The sequence below is a fragment of the Dendrobates tinctorius genome, unplaced genomic scaffold (genome assembly GCF_039654945.1).
Source record: "Dendrobates tinctorius isolate UK_male_01 unplaced genomic scaffold, ASM3965494v1 ptg000070l, whole genome shotgun sequence".
NCBI classification, from domain to species: domain Eukaryota; kingdom Metazoa; phylum Chordata; class Amphibia; order Anura; family Dendrobatidae; genus Dendrobates; species Dendrobates tinctorius.
Genome location: NW_027361738.1, coordinates 31,983,169 through 32,010,798, shown reverse-complemented (window position 1 = coordinate 32,010,798; position 27,630 = coordinate 31,983,169). Strand labels below are relative to the sequence as shown.

At 46.1% G+C, this 27,630-nt stretch overlaps 2 protein-coding genes across 3 annotated transcripts in view; one reads left to right on the top strand and one right to left on the bottom strand.

Annotated features, from left to right (window-relative positions):
- Positions 1–12,671, top strand: part of WDR86 (WD repeat domain 86) — an 84,370-nt gene extending 71,699 nt beyond the window's left edge. For both annotated transcript variants that reach the window (XM_073581556.1, XM_073581555.1), the window contains 2 exons: positions 7,158–7,261; positions 7,437–12,671. In XM_073581556.1, the coding sequence (XP_073437657.1) occupies positions 7,158–7,261; positions 7,437–7,646 (314 nt within the window). In that variant the 3' untranslated portion in view covers positions 7,647–12,671. The remainder of the gene's footprint in view (positions 1–7,157; positions 7,262–7,436) is intronic.
- Positions 12,672–15,143: 2,472 nt separating this feature from the next.
- NUB1 (negative regulator of ubiquitin like proteins 1) overlaps positions 15,144–27,630 on the bottom strand; it is a 144,945-nt gene continuing 132,458 nt past the window's right edge. The window contains exon 15 of the mRNA XM_073581545.1: positions 15,144–19,674. Within this exon, the coding sequence (XP_073437646.1) occupies positions 19,520–19,674 (155 nt within the window). The 3' untranslated portion in view covers positions 15,144–19,519. The remainder of the gene's footprint in view (positions 19,675–27,630) is intronic.

The following is a 27,630-nucleotide window of genomic DNA, read 5'->3' as shown; positions in this document are numbered from 1 at the left end:
AGTGGATGGAGCGGAGTCGCACATTACACCACTGCTCCCATAGAAGTGGACGGAGCTGGGCACGCATTACACCACTGCTCCTATAGAAGTGAATGGAGCAGTGGTGTGTGTATGATAGGGATCTCATAGTCCCCCCCACACACTGTATAATAGAGATGCCATAGTCCCCCCACACATTGTATAATAGAGATCCCATAGTCCCCCCCACACACAGTATAATAGAGATCCAATAGTCCCCCCACACACTGTATAATAGAGATCTCATAGTCCCCCCCCACACACACTGTATAATAGAGATCCCGTAGTCCCCCCCACACACACTGTATAATAGAGATCCCATAGTCCCCCCCACACACTGTATAATAAAGATCCCATAGTCCCCCCCCACACTGTATAATAAAGATCCCATAGTCCCCCCCACACACTGTATAATAGAGATCCCATAGTCCCCCCCACACACTGTATAATAGAGATCCCATAGTCCCCCCCACACACTGTATACTAGAGATCCCATAGTCCCCCCCACACACTGTATAATAGAGATCCCATAGTCCCCCACACACACTGTATAATAGAGATCCCATAGTCCCCCCACACACTGTATAATAGAGATCCCATAGTCCCCCCCATACACTGTATAATAGAGATCCTATAGTCCCCCCCACACACTGTATAATAGAGATCCCATAGTCCTCCCCACACACTGTATAATAGAGATCCCATAGTCCCCCCACACACTGTATAATAGAGATCCCATAGTCCCCCCCACACACTGTATAATAGAGATCCCATAGTCCCCCCACACACTGTATAATAGAGATCCCATAGTCCCCCCACACACTGTATAATAGAGATCCCATAGTCCCCGCCACACACTATATAATAGAGATCCCATAGTCCCCCCCCACACACTGTATGATAGGGATCCCATAGTCCCCCCCACACACTGTATGATAGGGATCCCATAGTCCCCCCCACACACTGTATAATAGAGACCCCATAGTCCCCCCAATACACTGTATAATAGAGATCCCATAGTCCCCCCACACACTGTATAATAGAGATCCAATAGTCCCCCACACACACACTGTATAATAGAGATCCCATAGTCCCCCACACACTGTATAATAGAGATCCCATAGTCCCACCCACACACTGTATAATAGAGATCCCATAGTCCCCCCCACACACTGTATGATAAGGATCTCATAGTCCCCCCCACACTGTATAATAGAGATCCCATAGTCCCCCCACACACTGTATAATAGAGATCCAATAGTCCCCCCCACACACTGTATAATAGAGATCTCATAGTCCCCCCCACACACACTGTATAATAGAGATCCCGTAGTCCCCCCCACACACACTGTATAATAGAGATCCCATAGTCCCCCCCACACACTGTATAATAGAGATCCCATAGTCCCCCCACACACTGTATAATAGAGATCCCATAGTCCCCCCCACACACTGTATACTAGAGATCCCATAGTCCCCCCCACACACTGTATAATAGAGATTCCATAGTCCCCCCCCACACTGTATGATAGGGATCTCATAGTCCCCCCACACACTGTATAATAGAGATCCCATAGTCCCCCCCACACACTGTATAATAGAGATCCCATAGTCCCCCCACACACTGTATAATAGAGATCCCATAGTCCCCCCCCACACACTGTATAATAGAGATCCCATAGGCCCCCCACACTGTATGATAGGGATCTCATAGTCCCCCCACACACTGTATGATAGGGATCTCATAGTCCCCCCCACACACTGTATAATAGAGATCCCATAGTCCCCCCCACACACTGTATAATAGAGATCCCATAGTCCCCCCCACACACTGTATAATAGAGATCCCATAGTCCCCCCCACACACTGTATGATAGGGATCTCATAGTCCCCCCCACACACTGTATAATAGAGATCCCATAGTACCCCCACACACTATATAATAGAGATCCCTTAGTCCCCCCCACGCACTGTATAATAGAGATCCCATAGTGCCCCCCCGCACTGTATGATAGGGATCTCATAGTCCCCCCCACACACTGTATAATAGAGATCCCATAGTCCCCCCCACACACTGTATAATAGAGATCCCATAGTCCCCCCCACACTGTATGATAGGGATCTCATAGTCCCCCCCACACTGTATAATAGAGATCCCATAGTCCCCCCACACATTGTATAATAGAGATCCCATAGTCCCCCCTACACACTGTATAGTAGAGATCTCATAGTCCCCCCACACACTGTATAATAGATATCTCATAGTCCCCCCACACACTGTGTAATATACTGTAGATCCCATAGCCCCCCCACACTGTATAATAGAGATCCCATAGTCCCCCCCACACACACTCTATAGTAGAGATCTCATAGTCCCCCCCACACACTGTATAATAGATCTCTCATAGTCCCCCCCACACACTGTATAATATAGATCCCATAGCCCCCCCACACACACAGCATTATGGAGATTCCACAGCTCCTGCACACAAAGTTTGACCCACAGCTCCCCCACTCAATGTATAATGTAGACCACACAGCCCCCCATACACAGTATTATGGACCTCACAGCTCCCCACACACAGTATTATGGACCCCACATCTCTCCACACACAGTATGACGGACCCTCCACACACAGTATTATAAACCCCACAACACCCTACACACAGTATAATGGACCCGACACACAGTTTTATGGACCCCACTACTCTCCACACACAGTATGATGGACCCCACACACACAGTATTATAAACCCCACAACACCCTACTACACACAGTATAATGGACCCCACACACAATATAATGGACGCCACAGCTCCTCACATGCAATATGATGGACAGCACAGAATCATAGAATTTTAGAGTTGGAAGGGACCTCCAGAGTCATCATGTCCAACCCTCTGCTCAATGCAGGATTCACTAAATCATCCCAGACAGATGTCTGTCCAGCCGCTGTTTGAAGACTTCCATTGAAGGAGAACTCACTACCTCTCGTGGCAGCCTGTTCCACTCATTGATCAACCTCACTGTCAAAATTTTTTTTCTAATAGATCCTTACACACAGTATGATGGACCCCACAGCTCCCCACACATAGTATGATGGATCCCACAGACCCCACACACAGTATGATGGACCCCACAGCTCACCACATATGATGGACCCAAAAGCCCATAGTATGATGGATCCCAAAGCTCCCCACACACAGTTTCACGGACCCCACAGACAGTATGATGGACCCCAAAGCTCCCCACAGACAGTATGATGGACTCCACAGCTCCCAACATATATTATGATAGATGCCACAGTTCCTCACATACAGTATAATAAATCCCATACCCCTACACACAGTATAATTGTCCCCACACACAGCAGTCACACAGCTGTCAAAGCATCTAGTTTGCATAGATGATGTTAGCCACACAGCTGAGCAGAGTCGGTGGCTGTACAGGTGCAGTGCTTTGCTGGCTGTGTGGATGAAGTTGAAGATATCCATGTCAATCATGAGTGAAATTTAGTGTTGCAAGGTAGAGATGGGTCTCTGAGCACTGTCTGGAGATGCCCATAAGACTGCTTGATGCCCATTAGAAAATGGCACAATATAGCTTCAAACCTTTTTTTTATAAGATACTAGCTGAAGAGCCTGGCGCTGCCCGGGCATAGTAACTAACTACGGTTAGTTATAACAAATTATAATGATTATATGTGTATATATATATAAAGCTGAGTGTATAGCCCCGCCCACTCCGCATAGCCACATTCACTATAATATCCCACATCATCCTGTCAGCCAGAGCCACCGGACTACTCCCCCTAATATCCCACATCATCCCGTCAGCAAGAGCCTCCGGACTACTACCCCTAATATCCCACATCATCCCATCAGCCAGTGCCACTGGACTACTCCCCTTAATATCCCACATCATCCCGTCAGCCAGAGCCACCGGACTACTACCCCTAATATCCCACATCATCCCGTCAGCCCGAGCCACCGGACTACTACCCCTAATATCCCACATCAGCCCGAGCCACCGGACGACTCCCCCTAATATCCCACATCATCCCATCAGCCCGAGCCACCGGACGACTCCCCCTAATATCCCACATCATCCCATCAGCCAGAGCCACCAGACTACTACCCCTAATATCCCACATCATCCCGTCAGCCCGAGCCACCGGACTACTCCCCCTAATATCCCACATCATCCCGTCAGCCAGAGCTACCGGACTACTACCCCTAATATCCCACATCATCCCGTCAACTTGGGATCAGAACCAGAGTGCAGAGTGGAACGGTCCTAACTTCCATACCGGAGATCCCTTTAAGAGAGGCCTGGGGTCAGTACCAAAGTGCAAAGTGGATTTGCTCTAACTTCCATACCGGAGATCCCTTTAAGAGAGGCCTGGGGTCAGTACCAAAGCGCAAAGTGGATTTGCCCTAACTTCCATACCGGAGATCCCTTTAAGAGAGGCCTGGGGTCAGTACCAAAGCGCAAAGTGGATTTGCCCTAACTTCCATACCGGAGATCCCTTTAAGAGAGGCCTGGGGTCAGAACCAAAGCGCAGAGTGGATTTGCCCTCACTTCCATACCAATGATCCCTTTAAGAGGGGCCTTGGGTCAGAAGCAGAGCACTGAGTGGATTTGCCCTGACTTGCATACCAATGATCCCTTTAATAGAACCCTGGGGTCAGAATCAAAGCGCTGAGGGATTTGCCCTGACTTCCATGCAGGAGATCGCTTTAACAGGGCCTGGGGTCAGTATCAAAGCGCAGAGTGGATTTGCCCTAACTTCCATACCAATGATCCCTTTAAGAGACCCTGGGGTCAGAACCACAGAGGTGAGTGGAACGGTCCTAACTTCCATACCGGGGATCCCTTTAAGAGAGGCCTGGGGTCAAAACCAAAGCGCTGGATGGATTTGCTCTGACTTCCATACCAATGATACCTTTAAGAGGGAAGATGTGCCTATGGGATGGAGGATGTGTGATGTGTATATGGGCACGGGAGCGGGGATTAATTTCTGTCATGTGCTCTCTGCTCTTTTTTGGGGGGCAGACAATGGCTGGGAGCTTATGTTCCCAGGGATGCTAGAATTCTACCACCATGTCAGTGTCTGCTGAGGTGTTGTCAATTGGGAAAACTTGCTCATAGCAACCAATCACAGCTCAGCTTCAATACTTTTGGCCACAACTGTACACAGTGGCGGTGCACACAGGACACTTACACAGTGTATTTTCAGTCTTGATTTTCTGGACAGAAAGTTTGCTGCGTATTACTGTGTACAGTGGTTGAGATTTCATGGTCTCATTCACACACTGCGGAGAAAACCTGCAGCATTAATTGACACACACTTTAGATGTAAGGCATGTCAATTGATGCTGTAAATACTGTACGTTTTATTGCAATATTATTATTCGCATACCATCATTAATTCCAGTTACTGCATCCAATATCACTGCACAATTCTTACTTTCTGTGGGCAGCACAGTTGCTATGCCGCTGTCATGTACACGGATGAATAACCAAACTACACGGCAGTTAATGAACCTTATAAAATGACTGGGAGTCACTGATCAGTGAGTTGGTTTTGCTTGGTTTTGCTTTGGCAACGAACCTGCTAGTCCTCATCCTGATTTATATGGTGGCTTTGTATTATGGCCTCTTCAGAAAGGGTTTTTCTGTGGCAGCACGGACTTCATATTGGCGCTTGGCTCACTGGGCACTCACATTTGTCCAGTTCTGCTTCATCTTTTTTGATAGCGACAAAATTAACTGCTTGTATTTCTAACTGGCGCAAAACGTAAAAAGATTGTAGAAGTTGATGTTTACATTTTGAGATACAGTTGAATTTCATCTTGGTGAATCTGTCTCTAAATGGACGGCTCGGGTGTTTGTTATTTTGGCATGAGCATAATCGGGGCCCATGGCCATGTCCAATTTTGGATATGCAAAAAACAGATTTGTGAATGGCGGATGGCACAAGGGTGGCTTATGTTTGCAATCGTTTTGTTTTTTAAATTTCTGTAGAGTTGAATGGCAGACTTTGATCTGCAGAAACAGACCAGGTTAGGACATGCCATGAGTGAGTGTTTTATAGGGTTGGGCATGCGTGTTTGTGAAATTTGCTGTAGGGACTGGAGCACAAAGTTGCACATGATGCCAATTACATTGGCAATTTACAGAGGAGTCTAGTATACAAGTGGTTTCTCCAAATTCAACCCAAAATGCCATTTCTACTGACTAATGCAGTCTCAGAAATATTCAACTCTTCAATTCCTTCATGACAAGCTTTATAGTTAGTAACATGCTCTCTGGCTGTTATGACCTGCTGCAATTGTGATGCATAGCCAGACACCAGCTTCTGGCAGTGTTCCTGAGTAGTTATGAGCGAGTATACTCGTTGCTCGGGTGTCCTCCGAGTATTTTGGCGTGCTTGGAGATTTAGTTTTTGTTGTCTCATCTGCATGATTTGCGACTGCTAGACAGCTTGAATACATGTGTGGAATGCCTGTTTGTTAGGGAATTCCCACATGTATTCAGCCTGTCTATAAGTTACAAATCATACAGATAAGATGACGAAAACTAAATCTCCGAGCACGCCAAAATACTCGGAGGACACCCGAGCATGCTCAGGAAAACCCGAGCATGAGTATACTCGCTCATCACTATTCCTGAGGAATCATAGCCTATTCCACATGGGCAATCACTCCTAGTTCACTAACATTCTTGGGTTTGCTTGAAGAAACTGCTTTCTTGAAAGCCCACCAAAGTTTTTCTATGGGGTTCAAGACTGGCGACTATGATGTCCAGTCTAGAATCTTTCAGGACTTCTTCTGAAACTAACCCTTGGAGGACCTTGGGATATGCTTGGGTTTATTGCGTTGTTTAAAGGTCCATTTACACCCAACCTTCAGCTTCTCCACAGAAGGAATTCCTCATAGTAGGATTTCCTAATGAAATATATTTTGCCCTTCACACTCTGCAGATTTCAAGTGTCAGAGAAAGCAAAGCAGCCATAGAACATCACTGAGCCACCACCATGCTTCATTGTAGGCAGGATGGTCTTTTCAGAGTGTACCTCTTTCAGAAATACTGCTGATCTATAGGCCTAAAAAATTGTGTTCTGTTCTCTGTCAGTGTTTACAGGAAGCGGTGATGCTTGTGCCAGGGCCTTTAATACAAAGTCAGGAACCTTACAGCAAGTCTTCCAAGGACATACTTTTATCATTAACTGTATTCAGGTATGTTATTAAGTCCCCCTTCGTGTACCCATTATGGCATGCATGCTTTGCATTCCCCGACCCGGGGAGGCCGCTGCTCAATCAGTGTCAAGTCTTAGAATTTCTTCCAGTAATGACACAGATGTGGACGATTATTTATGCTCACTTCTAACCTTTGTTTTATTGTCATTTGCAGATACATAAAGATGTTTTCTATACAGCTTCTCATGATGGATCTCTCAGAGTCTGGGACATTAAAGGGATCTGTTCACAGACTAAACACCAGAAGAAGTCATCAGTTAGAAGCAGGCACTCTCAGAAGGGGAGCATGCCTCATATCTTTCACAACAAAGTTGGCTGCTCACTAGAGGCCACTGAAGACTGTGAACCCGGAGAACTCATGTGAAGTTTGGAAAACTGGAAATTTAGCATTTTATACATTTAGTACAAAAGTACATTATGCTCCAGTATTGGTTTTACAGTTGTAAACATCATCGTAGTCAAAGCATCTAACTGTAGGGTATTTGGTGATTGCTACAGGGTAACATTACTTGGCAGATGTGGAGATTGCTCCGATCCAAACAGGGGACTTGCCTCTATGCCCTGGTTGCACAACCCTTTAATTGTTGTAAAATGACAAGTTCTGCCATGCTGTATTTATGTTTCAGAATATTTCATTGTCGTCAGTGAATGGGAGCATTCTTGTTCATACACTGAGGTGTAAAACCTGCATGGACTTAAAGGGAATCTGTCATCAGGTTATTGTTTCCATATGTGAGAGCAGCATGATGTAGGGGCAGAGACACTGATACAGAGATATATCACTTACCGGGCCACTTGCTGCAGTTTAAATGACTGTTTTCTCTGCTGTAGACATAGTAGTTCTCTGAATGCTGAGCTCTGTATAACCCCGCCCACACCACCGATTCTGTGTACACTGTGCATAGGCAGAAAGCTGCAATCAGTGGTGGGGTTACACAGAGCAGGAGGACCACACAACATGAGACAATTAGTCCTCTAGTAATAATCTCCTGCTTCAGATCAACTCTGTGACCATTCTTGACTGGCCCAGCCAGAGCCCTGACCTAAACCCAATTGAGCCTCTCTGGAGAGACCTGAAAATGGCTGTCCACTAATGTTCACCATCCAACCTGACGGAACTGGAGAGGATCTGCAAGGAAGAATGGAAAAGGATTCCCAAATCCAGGTGTGAAAAACATGTTGCATCATTCCCAAGAAGACTCATGGCTGTACTAGCTCAAAAGGTGCTTTTACTCAATACTGAGCAAAGGGTCTGAATACTTATGACCATGTGATATTTCAGTTTTTCTTTTTTAATAAATTTGCTAAAATTTCTACATTTGTTTTTTTTTCAGTCAAGATGGGGTGCAGAGAGTACATTAATGAGAAAAAAAATGAACTTTTTTGAATTTACCAAATGGCTGCAATGAAACAAAGAGAGAAAAATGTAAAGGGGTCTGAATACTTTCTTTACCCACTGTAATCACTATCTCTGCCTCTACAATATGATGCTCTCTGATGAAATAGAAAAACTTGCTGACACATTCCCTTTCCATTTTTTCACATAACTTTGCTACAGTTCTATCCACTCTATGCAACCCCCTGTAAATACAGCAGAGCCACATGCAAGACTCTGCACAGAGGGACACAGCGCCATATGGAATAAGGAACCCAAAAGAAAAAGAAAACATTTACTTACAGAGGTGCAGTCATGAATCTCTATAAGGGTTTTGTACAAAACAGAGACATGTGCAAAGGCAAAATCATGTCAGTCCATACAAGTATTTCATTATTAGTTTCCAGCATCCGGAAGAATGAAGAATCATTCCATTCTGAGTCAGAAAACAGTGACAATGACAACGGGGAACAATTAAACCAGAAAGTTGCATCACTTTGAATCATATAATGATTAAAGGGAATACGGGCGATACATGGTGACCAAACCGTGGACAGCATGCACGGGCCACTGGCTGAACGATCACAGCCATGTATGGTTGTCTCTGAAACACTGGGACATATCAGAGAACAGACTGAGGGACTGAGCTGCTCTGGGCGCTAGTCATACAAGCGGGTCCTGGCGGATTCTCTCCGCCCGCTGACAGTGACTGGCTGCCTATATACGCGTGTAGGCAGATGCTTGCTAGTAACTGTCAGTGAGCGGGGAGAAGCCGCCGGGGATCCACCTGTATGACAATAGCACGGCTAGGTCCGTGGTGACTGTAAGGCTGGAGTCACACACAACCATTAAAAAAACGGTCCCATTTTAACGGTCCGAAATCGCACAAAGGGATCTTAACCATTGATCCATTTTTGATGAGATTTTTCTTAATTGATGCGATTTTAATCGCATGTAAGGATCCGTTTGACATCCGTCTGGTGAGATTTTCTCGCAGGATAGCTAAATGGACATATAATGGAGCCCAATGACAGGTTTCCCCACACAAAGAATGAATAGATCTAGACACACACACATATATATATATATATATATATATATATATATATATAGTTATATATATATTTTTTTTTTATACATGTCATAGAGACACATTAATATATATTACAAATTCATACAGTTCATCATAGCAGAATAGCCGCAGAAACATTTGCCGGCTTTTGTATAATTATTCTCCTGCCCGACATGAAATGACACATGGTTTACATATAGTTAACCATTTCATTTCATGTTTTTTTTGTTATGTCTATCACTATTAATTAGATGAGGGTTTGTGGGTAAAATTTGGGACTTGTAGGGGTTAATTTAAGGGGTTAATTCATTGTATTAAATTGCAGGGACTCCTGCTGACGTCACTGAGGCTGCAGGGAGTCCCCGTAATTTCATACAACGAATTAACCCCTTAAATTAACCCCTACAAGTCCAAAATTTTACCCACAAACCCTGTGTGTCTAGATCTATTCATTTTTTATTTAACCGGTCTCTGTGATTTTACTGTATTTGAAGAATTGCCGGCTTTTGCTAAAGGACACCGGGTGCGATTTTATCGCAACTCACACATCAGGTCCATTTTTAGTCCCATTTTTTCTCGCCCCCATAGACTTGTATTGTCGAATCCGATCCGAAAATCTGTGACAATCGCAGCATGCTGCGATTGTCTCGGTCCGAGGATCGGATCCGATCAAAAATCGCATGATGGGAGCAGCACCATAGAATAACATTGGGACGAATGCAATGCGATTTTTTATCGCATTGCATTCGTCCGATTTAATCGCCAGTGTGACCCCGGCCTTAGAAGCATGTTTTTAAAAAGCCGCCAGTGGCTGAAACATGCTGTCCACGGTTTGGCCACCATATATTACCTGACAGGTTCCCTTTAAAGTAAGTCTGCCAAATGGTTTTTGACTACTAAACCATATACAGTGGCAGGGAAGATTGGTAAGGCATTTTCAAATATACCTGTGACCACAGACTGTTTTATCAGTGTAGAAAAAAATAATTTATTCCATTAAAAGACTGGCTGCTACTTGGAACAACCCCTGCTGAATCCCCATGTTCCCTTCCCCAGTAAAATCATATATATTACATATAATATAATAATATACTCCCCTTCGGTGCCGTCGCTGTTCCAGAGGTGTCAGCACTGCTCTCCCAGGGCTCATGTAACATTATGTCAAGTGATTCCTGCAGCCAGTCAGCGGCTGCTTCACTCTCAGCTCCTTCAGACATATCAAGACATCCAGAAGAAGTGATAGGGCAGCTGCAGCTCTTCGCTTCCTCCGGATTTCAGTTACATCCGTAGGAGAAGAGAATGAGGCCAGCACTAATTGGCTGCAGGGATTGCGTGATATTACAATGTCTTTGATCCTGAGCAGAACCAGTGTGACACTGCTGGCACCGGAGGTGATTATAAGTGTTATTATTTTACTGGGAGGAAACATAGGGATTCAGAAGGAATTGTCCGAGTAGTGGACAACCCCTTTAAGTAAATGAGCAAGTGCTCTTATTGTGACCACAGTTCAGGGAAGTGCTCCACCTCTCCACACTTAATGGGGCTGTCTCAACGTCTTAAATGAATAAAATTGCAAAGTGCTTGAAAAATAAGAAATTTAACTCATTAAAAAGCCTCTCAATTCTCACAAATGCAGAGATTTTTGATTACATAGTTTACTGTTCATTGCATGGGTTACTGGCCACCTATGTAGTCTTATCAGAGGCAGTCGGTTTCTTTGGCATGGTGTGTATGCAAACCTGCTATTTGCTATACAGCTTGAAAACCCAGCTCTGAAGGTGGCTGGATTTGGCCATTTTATCTCCATTCACTACTATGACGCTGCAGTGGCCTCTGCTTGCAGCGTGGAAGAGGGCACAGTTCAGACTAGTGCATCTATGCTGCTGGATTGAGTATTCCCTTTCATGAACGCACTGCCACCTCCCGTCACGCAGAAATCAGAGGAGCAGTGCGCTCCTGAAGAAAGAATAGATCACTTCTCCAACCTTGCATTATTGTCCTTGATGGGCGGCTCAATGATGACATTTCACCCATGTTCACTACTGCAGCCACTTTTCTCTACATTAATCAGTAGTCTGTCAGCACATGACTGTTCAAACCAAGCTTAGGCGCTCGGTACACCTTAGGTAGGGCCAGGCAGTTCAATGCACCTGCCTAGCCACTTGTTTTCCATCTATCTCCAACCTCCTCGTGTAATTGCAAAGCTGTCAATCAAAGAGGGTTGGGAGATAGGTGCAAAGTAAGTATGTGACATTGAACTGTTTGGCCATGCCTAGGGCACACAGGGCACCTGTGCTTGGTTTGAACAGTCATTTTGTGCTGACAGACTCACTTTAACAAGTTTATCTGCAGCCAGAGTTATGTTTCAACAAATCTGAACATCCAATAACCTGGAACTGTAGATGTAATAGTAGGCAGACACATTCACTTATTTTTTTATAAAACCAGAAACCCCTTTAATAAGGCCTTGCAGGGGCCATATAACCACACTGCTTAGCAATGCCATGACATGGTATATTAATCAGTGCTTAATGATATCAGTAAGTGCCTTTAAAATTGCATTGTCATTAAATTGATCTTCCTCTTCACTGGAGCTGTATTTTTTTTGTACACCAGCAACTGGCAATAGCGACATCCGTGTGGTTTGATTTTCCTGGATTTTCTGCAGCTGTAAGTCTGATTTCATATCAACTCTTCAAGTGTTCCAACAACCTGACTGTGAGCGATCGTCTTCAGGGGAGACATTCATTTTACTGCCAAAAAAATCTATTTGAGTTGTACAGTAATATGGGAACCTTCACTAATCAGAACGGACTTCTACTTGAAATACCGGATAAAAATTAATCTCCTAACTTAGCAGAAATTTACATACTGTGGTTGTGTAATATATAGGACTGCTGATAATTAACTAGTCAATAAATTGCTCTTACTCACAAAAAAAAGGCCCATAAACCTATCACTGTATGTTATTTAAAGGAGATTGAATTTCTGGAAAATATTAAGCAAATGTGCAAGAAATTGACTACAGATCAGTTGTACTTTTCATGCCGCACAATATTGTAACTAGGACATTCTTAAAGCAAACCTGTCTGCAGGATTTTGCTAAGTAAACTACAGGCACTGTCAGGTTGGCAGTGTTAAACTGATTAAAATGATACCTGGGGTGAAGAAATCCATCTTGTGGTTCTTTTGTAATCAATGTTACAATTTTTCAGTTAACGAGATGCCCGTGCTTCAGGGCGGGACTGTACACAGAGTCTAATCTTCCTGCTCTAAGCCAGAGAAACCAAAGAAAGACCTGCCCACAGGCCACCCCAAAGCAGTAGGTCTGTCTCTCTCTCTAATGAAAAACATGTTTGTGCTTCGGGGCGACCCGTGGGTAGGTCTTTCCTTGGATTCTCTGGTCTAGAGCAGGAAGATAAGGCTCTGCCTACAGTCCCGCCCCAGAGCACGAGCATCTCATTAACTGAAAACTTCTAACACTCATTAGACAACAGCAACAAGACGGATTTCTTCACCCCAGGTACACTTTAATCAGTATAACAACGCCAACCTGACAATGTCTGTAGATTACTTAGCAAATTCCTGCTGACAGGTTCTCTTTAAACTCATCCTGTGTTCAATCCACCCTAAAACCATTGATTGCCATAATGAAGACCAATAATTTGGATTGCAGTTACCACTTTTTCACTTTCTCCTATGATAAATTAAAAGTAATACAATTTTATATCTAAGCCCCACAAATTTACAGTCAGGGTTTTTAAATGAGTCAATGTGTAAATGGGTACTTTTATATACAATTAGGCAAACCCCTCTTGAGTAATTAGAATGAAATGGATGTAAGGTTTACCCCATCCAGGACCTGTGTATCTGATTGATAGTGTTGTTTGTTAGATGGGTGTCCTCTAGCCCTATTACTGCTGGTTTGACTTTTAATACAGTATAGTCAAGGATTGTGAATCTTTTGGAATTGATGCTCAACCAACGAATATTCCAAGAAATAAAATCAATCATAATCATCTTTAAGAGCACTCATGAAAGAAGATGATCCTCGTGAGTTTATCGTTCTCCCGGCTGTGATAAGAATCCAAATTTTTTGCAGACATTCTAACCCCCCCACCAACTGTGACCGTATAACCCTACCCCCTTTATGTTGTAAACTTGCCCTTACCAGTAAGGATGGGACTCAATCAAACCTTTCACCTTTAGGTGCATGGATCTGCGAATGAAGACACAATATACCATTCTGTTAGTGTCTTGGCGGAGGACAAGTAACACAGAGGTTTGAACCATAAATATCAGCCACAATAGTATTAATTCCGCATAGTAGCATTAAGTGAGGCCTCAGTCCTGCAATGGCGAGACCTGCTGGAGATAAGAGGTAGTGTGAAAAGTGATTTTTCAGCCTCAGCGAGTGGTAGGACTGTCTCGGGTCCTTCTGGCTCCTCCTGCATTTGTTGCTCATGACTGTCCAGCCATCTAAGTGCGGCATCTTTTGAGGACTCAAGATATGGTAGTGCCAAGGGCAGCCACCCTGAGCTTGGCTGGGTAAATCATCAAAAATTACAGGTCCAGCACCCTCATCCTTTTTTTTGTCCACAAACAGACCTTTTGCACTGGACCTCCACTGAGACATTTGGGGAAAAAGGAGATTTTCTGTTCCACGAGCTTAAAGGGAACCTGTCACACCCCAGGGCGTTTTTAAGTAAAAGAGCCATTTTCAGCAGCACTAAGGCTGCATTCTGTGAAGGTGGCTCTTCTGTTTCTGACCCCTAGTAACACTGAAATATAGACTTTTATAACTAGGTCGTCATACCTGTATTGCGCCCCGTAGGTACGGTGTGTCCCCCTGTATCATCCGCCTCTCAGCCATCCATCATGCCCCTGTCTTGCTTCTGGGCACCGCCTCCAAGCCATCCATCATGCCCGTCTTGCGTCTGGGTGCCACCTCCCATCCATCCATCCATCATGCCCGTCTTGCATCTGGGCACTGCCTCCAAGTCATCCATCATGCCCGTCTTGCGTCTGGGCGCCGCCTCCCAGCCCTTCATCATGCCCGTCTTGTGTCTGGGTGCCGCCTCCCAGCCCCTGTCATGTGTCTGGGCGACGCCTCCCATCCTTCCATCATGCCCGTGTGCTGCCTCCTCCTGTGTTGTATGTCAGCGTCTGCGTTGTGACAACAGTTCTCGGGCATGAGCAGAGCACGCTGGCCGGGAATTGACATCAGGCCATCCAGCCTGTGTGTTTTGCAGTCCCCCGATTCCCAGCCCCGCAGTGTGAATACTTCATAACACATTGTTAAATGATCTGTTCAGGATGAATGCCGCGGATGCTCAGGGAAGGCACGTCTCACTGCTCCGCCACACCCCAATAAAGAGAAAATATGTAAAACAAAACAACACAACCAAAAACAATAAAGTTGTCTTAATAATTTATTGACATGCTCCAACAAGATTTCAAAAAGTTATTCCAACATAAAGGAAAACATTGAGAAACAGTTGTATACAAAATCTGTATTTCATGGTCTATGTAGTGTATTGCTGGCTCAATTACCATTTTCAGGGGTTCCATTGTTTGGGGGCTTTTTTTTGTAAATATAGGTTAAAAAAAATGCATAAATTGTATGTTAAAATTCAGGCCAATTACATGATCTGCAGCTCTATGGTGGAAGAATAATGATGATTTCCATAGAGATCATCCATGCTGCAGGATCGGCATTTGTCTAGTGTCATGGACCAGTGCTGAGGGGGTGCATGTAAGAAATGCATTGTTCAGCAATGACCCCTGATATTAGGGCTCTGAGATGAATTAGCTAATACCAGAGCTGTAACTTAGCAATTACAAAAAGAGGCCCCAGACTACAGAACCTCTATAAACCAAGACCAAAAGTGCTAGACATGTCGTTAATAGGTGTATTATACAGAGAGGTGGTGGTTTTCCAGTATCTATGGTCTGAGATTTGTTACTTTGTTTTTTTTTTTATATAATCTCAGCATTGAATAATGCACTTCATGTGAGTGAATTTTCCATTAGTTAAATGGATGATAAAGACAATATAGAGAATATATACAAATGCTGGTGCTAGAACAGTAATAAAGCAAATAGAAAGTGGCAGGACGATCAAGGCTACCATGTTAGCCTTAATAATAAATTATGATCCCTACTTTATAAAATGAGTCAATGTTCAGTTCATCTCTTATGATGAGTGTAAATCCCCGCTATCCCGGACATGGTCATCAATACTACTGCAGACAATACAGATTGGGTCACACACAGACAGTGCTCTATACAGAGAACTACATCGAGGTTTCCTCCTGAATCCCCGAAAAGCTGTATTCCAACAAGAACACCGCACTGCTAATCACTTGTGGAGTCGCTGTGGACACTGTCTTGGTTTCTTTTTTTAAGGCATACACAATAATGTGATTCCGACGGAAACAAAACCCCAAGGCATGCGTAAAGCATCGTATAACTGTGGACCTGGATTTCCAGGCTTTGGTGGCTAATAGCCACATGATTTCATTTGTAATATCTTTGTTTACCTGCAGAATCATACTGTGATCGGCCACAGCAGGCGCCTTGTGCTGTGCCTATGGTCTGTGCCGCGTCAGCTCCAGACCCACCACTACCAATACCTAAAAGGAAGTTATCATTGTCTGTCATGTTACAGATCGTGGAGCTGCAGCCCAGTCACAGTCACTCTGTCTACAACCCTGCTTGCCCACATCACATTTACCACTTTCCTTCATTAGTACACCCCTCCTCTTATTATGAGGAGCCATTTTTAACCCTGCATTGTGCTTTAAAACTATTGGCTGTAGGAAGCCATTACTTTGGATGGATCAGACCAGTGACCAAAAACAAAATTCTAGACTCCTAAAACATATGAGCACATTTCTGCCTAGTGACCCGTAAAGGGTTTGTAGACCTGCTGCTGTTCACACTTATTTATCCAATGACCTTACATAACACAGAACTTTACAAAAAGTCTTGTAAAAATACATCCTACTGTTTTGTGAATGTGTCTCTATACTTACATACTACAAACAGGGCTGTGGAGTTAGAGCCCATTTTGGTGGAGTCGGTGTCATGGATATTGAGGAGTCGGAGGTTTGGCTTACCGACTCCACAGCCCTAGCTACAAACCTACATCTAATCTGGTCCAATTGACGTGTTAATCTCTGGCCTCCTCTTGCTAACATGTAAGGTTATTGGCAGGGAGAAATGAGAGGGGAAAGGACCATAACACAAGATTACTCCCCATAAGCTAGAGCAGATCAACTATACCAGTCTGTTGGCACGCATTCAAAGGCTTGTTCACACAGGACAATGTAATTTTATCAGCATTTCGCCCCCATACTCGGGATGTGCTTTTGACAATATGTCTTCTTTATGGGGACAGAGCGATCACACATGGGTCAGTGATCAGGACCGAGCGTTTCTGCTCTTTTGCTGGTAAAGTGCACGTGACACAGACACACTGAGGTGTGCACATCAGCAGTACACAGAAACATTATGTTTATTCCAAAAACTATTTTGCAATGTTGCTTTATTTTCCCCATCTTACAAACAAAGAGATGGCAGCATTTGTGAACAAACTCTTTAATTTTTTTTTTTAACTGGATGTTTTACAACAAATTTTACTTAAAAGTATATGGAAATCTACAAGACAGTGCAAATGTAGGTCTAGATATCTAGAAGAAGGCACTTCAGGGATTCGTATATGTACATTGTTATGTTAACAGGCGTGCTTTCTAACTAACGAGCACACTATGGGAAAAGTAACTATAAGGGCGCGATCAGACGGCCGTATAATGCGGACGACCATCGCATTGCTCAGACTGACCCGAGCGGGACAGCCTGTATTTCTATGTCATACTCGAGTCAGGAGAGCCGACGACCAGTCCGAGCATTGTGATGCGATCATCGTCCGTCTGACTGCGCCATTAGCATGTGTAAAGATGGTAAATAAACAGAAAAAACCCATCCTACATGGCGCCGATAGTTCTGAATGGGAGGTACTCATTTTGACTTGCTTTGACTAATTATCTAATTTTTGCACTATACATCTTGGTGGAACTTGACTCACTGACTCCACTTATAAGTCGGGGTGTTCTATTAGGTGTTACGGTTTTCAATCCTGCAATCAATCCCTCACATCATCATTGATGCAGGGCCTCTATATGGGTTTCTATATAATAATCAATGTAATTCAGCACCTCCTTGTGTCCTGTATAAGTAATGGTGGAAGTGTTCATTTAAAAGGAATCTGTCAGCAGGTTTTTGCTATTAAATCCGAGAGCAGCATAATGTAGGGACAGAAAGCCTGATTACAGGGATGTGTCACTTGCTAGGCTGTGTGCTGTAGTTTCGATACAATCAGTGTTTTATCAACAGGAGCTTATCACTGCAGACTAGGTGTCACGTACAAGTCAGTCGGGCTCATCTGTGTAATCTCGCTCCCCACCACTGACTGGTAAGTTGCTGACAATGTACAGCAATGTACAATTCTGGCAGCAACACTTTCATAGATAACACAGGAGCACCCAGCCAAGTCGGGAGAGATATCAATCAGCCGGACGATCGTTTAGGCAACAACTATTCTACTGTGTTTGAGGCTTTAAGGCTCTATTCGTACTTATATGCATTGGGAATTCTGTTTTGCACCAATGCAGATGTGAACAGAGCCTAAATAGTAAATATGGAAATCTGTTAGAACTTTATCAGATCTGTTCAATCTATGTGATACACATTGCCAACTGTTCTTAGGGCAGTAATGTTATCAGTAAAATAACTAAAATAATTACTAGTAAACACACAATAATGGATTATTCACAAGACAGGATAACTTCCTATTTACAGGATAGGGGAATATTTACTGATCGCTGGGGGTCCGACAGCCCGGACACCAGTGATCCTGAGAACAAGGCTCCAGAATGCAGGAGCCGGTCTCTGCAGCGTCCGATCTTGTATGGAGCACAGGTGTACATGCTCCACCTCTACTCCATTCATGGTCTATGGGACTGCCAGGAATAGCTAAACGCTGTACTTGGCTTTCTCTTGCAGTCCCACAGAAAATGAATAGAGCAGAGATGGAACATGCACACCTGTGCTCCATACAAGACTGGACTCTGTAGAATCCGGTGCCTGACTTCCAGAGCTTGGTTGTCAGCTTTTCCAGGGTCTCAGCAGTTGGGCCTCAACTAGTTATCTAGAGAATAACCTTTTACGAAAAAGTGCATTGAGTGTTACCCACAAACTTGTGTGGTCATTAGCCCCTGCATGTGGGCAATGTATTCTGCCTCATGTGGTCGTCAAACCATTGGACCCTACCATCAAAAAAAAGCAAGAAACATAAGTGCCACCATAGTGACATCATACAGAGTAATGAAGAAAGTTTGGCATCCCCAAGTTGATCTATTCCAAATGGTGAGCTATGATTAAAAGCTCACATCAGATCAAAGTTATTACAGAAGAAATTCTGTAGTCTCCAACCATAACGTACAAACCCTGTTAAGATGCTGGTGTAGGAAGAATACGTTTTCTCCCTGCATTGCACAGCTAGTGGCTGCCATTATAGATACTGAGGGGACACAATAATCAGACCCCTCCTGGTTAGACATTGGTGGGGATTCCTAGCAATTTGTCATGAACATCGTAAATTAAACAACATGTTTAAATTAATGAAAAGTCAACTACACAAACAGTAAAACATCATTAAGATAAAGTGCTTTAAAAACTAATAAGAGTAGAATTCTTCCGAAGAAAGTGAAGAACAAATACCAACATATCAGATCTTTTCAAGGTAAGAAAGATATTCCACAAGAACAAGCCCTTCTTCTTCTAAGGTTAAATCCAGGTAATCTTCTTCATGTTCAGGAATGTCTTCCAAAATTTCTTTAACAGGATCAACATCGGGCTCGTTAGAAGATGTCTTACTTGACCCTGAATAAAAAGAAACAGGAATAAGAAGGAAAATTTAGAGAAAAACATGCAAAGTGATTGTACTATTCATCGTGGATGAGACAGAATAACTTGTGGCTGCATTTTCTAAATGAAAGACGACTAAAGCGAAAGATGAACTGTGAAAAGAAAGTTACTATACTCAGGGTGGACAATTACGCCTGGGCTATATACACTAGGGTGATGCAGAATTAGTAAATTAATATTGTTAAACCAAAATGTGTGAATAATTGTTAAGGTGGTCACAAAATCCTCAATACTTTATTAATCTACCTTCTCCATTACATTTGGGAAAAGATATCGAAAAATATGGAGACACTAAGTCAGTTCAATCTCCTAAAATGCAAAAGTCTGTGGAAAGTAAGATATGGTTTTGCTTTATTCCAGGTGCGTAAAGTGATAACGCGTTTCGGATCTGGTGTACAGTTGTGGCCAAAAGTTGCGAGTTTGATACAAATTTTGTCTTTCACATTTGCTTTCAAACTTTGCTTGCGATTATCTTTTAGTCAGATGTTTCTACGGTTAATAAACTACAGTTATCAGCATTTAATAAGTTTAAACTTTTATTAACAAATACATCAAGTTTATACAAAAAATCAATATATACAGGGCTGACCTTTATTTTTCATCTAAATGGCTCGGTGAACAAAACATTAAAATTTTGGGTCCATTGCCAGGAAACTCTCCAGATGTTAATCCCAATTGAAAACCTGGAGTCAATCCTCAAAAAGAAGGTGCACAAACAGAAACGGTCATAAACTCCAAAGACTGATTAGAAAAGAATGGGTTGTCATCAGTCAGAATTTGGCCAGGAAGATGACATCCAGCTGCCAGGGTGAAGGGCAGAAAGCTTGAAAGTTAAATGTCAGTCCTGTAAAGCTTGAGTCTTTGCAGAAAATTGATGTATTTGTCAATAAACGTGAAAAACTTATGAAATTCTTATAATTGTATTTCAATAACCATAGAAAAATCTGACTAAGGCTACTTTCACATATCAGTTTTTTGTCGTCAGTCACAATCCACTGGCTCGACGGATCCGTCGCAAATTGTGAAAAACTGATGCGACGGATCCGTTTTCTCGCCGGATCCAACTGCCCTACCTGGTAATAATAATTGAAGCATGCACAATTTAAAAAAACGGAATCCGTCGCTGGATTCCGGCATTTGACAGACAGCGACGGATCCTGTGCCCATAGGCTTCAATTCTAGCAAACGACGGACGGCGCCGGATCTGTCGCTGTCTGACTTTTTGACGGAGACAAAAAACGTTACTTTGTCTTTCGTTTCCGGCCGCTGGACAAACAATTTCCGATGGATCCGGCGAACGATGGATGAAACGTGAGGCCATCCGTCGCTAATACAAGTCTATGAGAAAAAAAAGGATCCTATGCCGGATACGGTTTTTTAAAAAATTGCCGGATTGCAATATGTAAAAAAACTGATATGTCAAAGCAGCCTAAAAGACCTAAAACAGGGATTTTTGTGATAAACTCACCGTAAAATCCTTTTCTCCAAGACGCTCATTGGGGGACACAGATACTGTGGGTGTATGCTTCTGCCGCTTGGAGGCTGACACTAACTGGAAAAAAAGAGGTTAGCTCCTCCGCTGTATACACCCTCGCCCCCATTGCGGGCGGAAATCAGTTTGGTGCCAAAGCAGTAGGAGGACAACAAAATCAGCCTTAATACAGGTACAACATGTCCACAAAAAAGACCACCCTTATATCACATAAATAAATGCGTATAAATTAAAAATAGAAGCCAACTTGGCTAATAGGGTAGGTGCAGTGTCCCCCAATGAGCGACTCGGAGAAATGGATTTTACGGTGAGTTTATCACAAAAATCCCTATTTCTCCTTTGCCTCATTGGGGGACACAGATACTGTGGGATGTCCTAAAGCAGTCCCTGGGTGGGAGATTGACTCACCGATCCAAGCTACATGCACCTCTTGTCTAAAGGTGCGCCACCGCTGCTTGGAGAATCCTTCTACCCAGGGTCGTATCCGCCGAGGCCTGAGTATGGATATTATAATGTTTGGCAAATGTGTGCAGGCTGGACCAGGTTGCTGCCTTGCAAACCTGTTCCGTTGAAGCCTGGTGCTGAAGCGCCCAAGAGGTGCCCACTGCCCGAGTAGAGTGCGCTCTGATCCCTGCTGGAATCGGCGTGCCTCTAAAGCGGTAGGACTCCTGAATAGTCAAACGAATCCATCTGGCTATGGTCAAGTTCGAGGCAGCGAGTCCCTTCCTGCGCCCTTCGGGGAGCACGAACAGCGTGTCTGTCTGACGAAAGGGTGCCGTCCTTGACACGTACTTCCGGAGGTCTCTTACCAGGTCTAATGTGTGAAGAGCCTTTTCCACACGGTGCATCGGTGCTGGACAAAATGAAGTCAAGACAACATCCTCATTAATGTGACATGAGGACACGACTTTTGGCAGAAAAGGAGGGGCTGGCCTGCACACCACCTTATCCTTATGGAAAGTGAGGAACGGAGCCCTGCAGGATAGGGCCGCCAGTTCCGAAAGCCGCCTGATGGAAGTTATGGCCACTAGGAACACCCTAGTACCGCAAAGAGACATCTTGTAGTGGTTCAAAAGGAGGTTCCTGCAGAACACTTAGGACCAGGTTAAGGTCCCAGGCGTCCATAGGCGCCTTATAGGGAAGTACCAAGTCGGAGACTCCGTGGATGAAAGTCTTCACCTGCAAATTGGTAGCAATTCTGCGCTGGAACAGGACGGACAGAGTCGATATTTGTCTCCTGAGGGAGCTTGGGGCTAACCCTGAGTTTAGGCCAGACTGGAGAAAGGCCAGGATGTTGGGGATAGAGAATCCCAGTGGAGAACAACCACGGCCCCTACACCAAGCAAAGAACACCTTCCAGGTGTGATGATAAATACGTGCCGAGGCAGGCCTCCGGGCGCTAACCATTGTAGCGACCACCTTGCGCCCAAACCCCACCTGGGTTAGAATTCAAGATTCAACGGCCCTGCCGTCAAACACAGGGCCCCTGAGTTCGGGTGGCAAATCGGCTCTTGAAAAAGTAGATCTGGGCACTCTGGTAGACGCCAAGAGACGTCGGCGAGTAGCTGCATTAAATCTGCGTACCCCGCTCGACGGGGCCAGTCTGGGGCCAGCAGAATCGCTAGAACCCCTTTCGCCCTTATCCCTTTGATGACTCTCGGAAGTAGTGGCAGCGGGGGAAATAGATATGGGAGGCGGAATTGGTTCCATAGCAGAACCAAAGCATCCACAGCAATTGTCTGCGGGTCCCTACCCGCGCAATATATGTGGGCACCTTGGCGTTCCTCTGGAAGCCATCAGGTCCACATCTGGAGTTATCCACAGTTGACAACTCTGCTGGAAGAACTCGGAATACAATGACTCCTCTCCGGACGCAAGACCCTGCTGGCTGATAAAGTCTGCCGCCCAATTTTCCACGCTCGGGATATAGACTGCCGAACTCACCGCGTGGTTTGCTTCGGCCCACTGAAGCACATGCCCCACCTCGCGCATGGTTACTCTGCTGCAGGTGCCCCCTTGGTGATCTATGTAAACCACCGCTGTGGCGTTGTCCGATTGAATTCGAACGGGGCGGCCTGCTAAGAAGTGATGAAACTGTCGCAGAGCCAGCTGAATTGCTCGTATTTCCAGTAAGTTGGTCAGGAGGCGGGCCTCCTGTGGAGCCCATCACCCCTGGGTCGTGTGGTGGCGAAAACACTGCTCCCCAGCTGAGGAGACCGGTGTCGGTTGTCATTGTCAACCAATGGTCTGGGGGGAAGGGTTTCCCCTGGGTCAGAGAGGAATTGGTCCTCCACCACCCAAGTGACCGCCTGACTTGAGGGGACAATCGGCACTGCCGATCGAGCGTGACAGGATTCTCGTCCCAGGATGACAAGAGGGCGTGCTACAGAGGGCGAAGATGGAACTGGGCGAACTGTATCGCTTCCATTGCTGCCACCATTTTTCCTAGAATCCTCATCCCGAACCGGATGGCATAAGGGTACTGGTTGGTGAAGCATCCCAACTCCCTGCCGGAGAGCTAGTGCTTTGTCCTGAGGGAGAATTACCGACCCTCGACAAGTGTCGAAGATAATTCTTGAGAAGGAACTCCTCTGAGCTGGCACAAGTGACGACTTCTTCACATTGACCAACCACCCTAAGCGGGCAAGAGTATCTAGCGTGATGTTGACATTCTTCCCCACATGCCCATATTGAAGGGCCCTTGACCAAGAGGTCATCCAAGTAAGGCAAGATGACTATGCCTCGAAAATGCAGTAGGGCCATGACAACTGCCAAAACTTTTTGTGAACCTCTGGAAGTCGTGGCTAGCCCGAAGGGTGACGCTACAAACTGAAAATGACGACCGTTGATGGCGAAACTTAGAAACCTTTGATGAGGAGGACCAATGGGAATGCAGATAAGCATCCTGTATGTCGATCGAGACCAAGTATTCTCCCTGCTTCATGGCCGATATGACTGAATGGAGAGACTCCATCCGGAAAAGTCTGATCCTGATAAATCTGTTCCGAAACCTCAGATCCAAAAACCGGTCCGCCAGGCCCATCCTTTTTGGGAACCGCAAACAGGTTGGAATAAACCCCCCGAGCCCTTTTGTGCTCTGGCACGGGAACAATGACCCAGTTGTGCTGGAGCGATTCGATGACTCCTAACAGAGCTATTGCTTGGGTATCCACCCTGGGAAGACGAGAAAGAAAAAACCGTCTTGGAGGGTATCTGACAAATCTTATTTTGTAACCTGAGGCCACCAACTCCTTTACCCATGTGTCGCGTGCGACCCTGAACCAGACATGGCGAAACCAGAGTAGTCGGCCGCCAACATTGCTGGTGTCGTAGGTCAAACGCCTTGAGTCATTTGGCTGACGATCTTTGGGATCTGGATCCCCTCGATCTGAGCTGCTGAGCACGCATTCTCCCCAATAGGTTGGTACTATAAGAGACCTGCCGCTCCCTATCCTGGTTGAGGCGGCTTGAAGCGGCGAATTGGCCGATGTGGTCCACCCGGGGTTGCGAAAGGCCCAGAAACGTGCCTGAAACGGGTGGCGAAAAGGTGGTTTAACCTTTTGTTGAAGGAGAAAATCGCTTTTTCCTCCTGTGGAGTTGGAGATAAGTTGATCTAACCTTTCTCCAAATAGACGGCCGTACTGATAAGGCAGGGAAATCAAGGACTTCTTGGATGTAGAATCCTCCCGCCATGTCCTTAACCATAGAGCTCTTCTGATAGAAAATTGCGTCAGCAAGTGCCGCGCAATTGGCTGCATCCACAGATGCATTGATTATATAGTCTCCGGCCATCGCGATCTCCGATATCTCTGCAGGTAGATCTTGCCCCTGCACGACCCTGTTCCCAAGTTGCTGCGTACGAGGGAGAGAGTGCTGATCCTGACGCCTCCTATACTGAGCGAGCCAAGCTCTCTATGAGGTGATCCGTGGGATCCTTAATAGGGGAGGGCTCCTGGGCGCGTTCAAACTCGCAGGCCTCGCATAATCGCTTGCTCTGTGCCCGCGGGAACGCAGCCCGACAAGAGATGCATGCAGCGTAAAAAAAAAACAAAAAACGTGTGCATCTGTATCTGTCTGCTGCTTCAGGAGGTAGCACCTCGTCTTTCCTGTAGCGTGGCCTTCCGCAGCACTTACCACGGGGTCCTGTGCCCCCACACGTCCTGGACGCCTCTTCAACTCAAAATTGCGGGCCTGCCAGTATATGGACCGCTCCAGGGCGGTACTTCCAGCTTTGCGGCCTAGCCGCGCTCTGAAGCCGGGGAATAAATGTATTCACTGCTGCCCAGGCCTGAGAGGTGGGCCCCCGGAAGTGACGTGCGGCCCAGAGGCGGGACTTCCGGCCGCAGCCTAGCTCGGGCTAAAGCCGCGGCCTTAATTTACACACTGCCCGCGACGGGGGGGGGGGGGGGGGGGCGCGCGGACCTTCCATGGTGCCGAAAACTGGCGCGGACTACCCACAGCGCGCCCGCCGGCTAAGGGCTCCACCTGTTGATTTGCCGGCACTTTAAGCTGCTAGCAATTGCACACCTGATGGGAGCAGACACGCGGAGCCCAGAAGCCCAAGCCATCTTCCTGACGATCCTCTTCAGCTTCTTGAGCTCAGGTATGTGAGGGGGGCCTCGAACCATAGGACGGCGCAGGCACCCTAGATCCATCTAACCCCTTCAGGGGGTGAGGAGAGGGACCGTCCGCCGCCTTGCAGCACCGCCGTCTTGCGTTGGTGGAGCAGTGGGGGGCCGCTCGGACTGTCTTGTGCCTCTGTACAGCCCATGGTTTCAATACCTAGGGGTGGTCAGGGCTAAGTCCGGCATCATGTCCCACGTCGCGGGAGAGGATACGTGGAGGGACACTCGCACGTGCTCGCCCGTTGATGTTTTGGGGAAATCGGACCCTTGCAATAGGGTCCGTTGCCCCTATCTTATCTTCATAGAAAAACAAAAAAAGTCTGGGAAAAACGACCCAGATATGTCCCACGGTGCGGGAAAGGATACGTGGAGGCGATACTCACATGTGCTCGCCCGTTGTTGGTTTGGGGAAATCGGACCCTTTCAATAGGATCCGTTGCCCCTTGTCTCATCTTCGTGGGAAAAAAAAAAAAAAGTCGAGAAAAACAGATGTGTGTGCCTCCAAAGGACACAAAGCAAAAAACTGATTTCCGCCCGCAATGGGGGCGAGGGTGTATACGGCGGAGGAGGAGCTAACCTCTTTTTTTCACTTAGTGTCAGCCTCCAAGCGGCAGAAGCATACACCCCACAGTATCTGTGTCCCCCAATGAGGCGAAGGAGAAAACACTGAAGCAGCAAACTTTGTGAAAGTTTGTGTTGGACTCAAAACTACGACGACTATGTTAGCGCCGCTCCCGCTGCCATACTCACCGCTCCTGCTTCTGCCCCGACTCTCTCCTCTGACGCGTCCTGCGCGCGCGCCTCCGCTCTCCTTGCTTTCCGGCGGCCGGCGTCCCGACGTTCTCCTCCACTTCCCTCGGCCGCGCGCACTGTGCCTCTGCGCACGCGCCGGAGGGATAAGCCGCACGCTCCTACCGGCAGCCACCTGTCTGCCGTGACCTGACCCGGACCGGCCCCCCGACCTATCAGAGGCCACCACCAGGTATTTCAGGCCGCCCTCCCTTAGTGGAGGCGCCTGACTATTGAGTTGCCTCTCGGTTGTCTAGGCCGCGCTCCCTGCTGCTTGTTCCTTGCTAGCTGAGCTCTAGTTTATTCCTTGTGTCTTGTGCCTCCTGTTAGTTCCTGTGTCTTCTGCCTGTGTCCTCAGTGTTCCTCTGTCCCTCCGGTCCGTTCCTCCTGCCTAACCCCTGTGTCTCCTTCCTTTTCAGTTCGCCTCTTCCTGGACCCCCGCCTTCCTCCGTCCTTCTTCCTCTTCCGCAGCCTCTGGACCCTGGTCACCCTGGTTCCTCTCTGGACCTTCCTCTGTTCCTCATCACTTGTTCACCCTCCTGAGCCGACCCCTGGTCCTGTCTGCCGTGGCGCTAGAACTTCCCGAGTCTGTTCCCTAACGGTCCCTGTATAGGGGTCGGTCCACTTGGTGCGCTCGCTCGGGGAGAGCTCGGCGCCACGGTCCAGTGGGTCCACTCTCGTCACCTGTGTCCACAGCGTAACAGACTATATGTTATTTAGTGATGGGGAAGGTCCAACTCCAAAACATGGAACTCTGAGCACCTGGAATACAGCAAGAAAATGCTGAGGCTGGGAGCCCACGATCCAGAACTAGCAGCGCTTTGGACTAAGTGTATGTTCGCTGCGTCCAAAGCGCTGCCGTCTACTGAACGCAGGTGAATCTGCATGTGTTCCCTGAACAATGGGGATTCACGGCGTCCAATACATTCTATTGCTGAAACTTCTCTTGCACTCTGCAAGAGAAATTAACATGCTGCGGTCTGGAAAGACACGCCGCATGTCCGT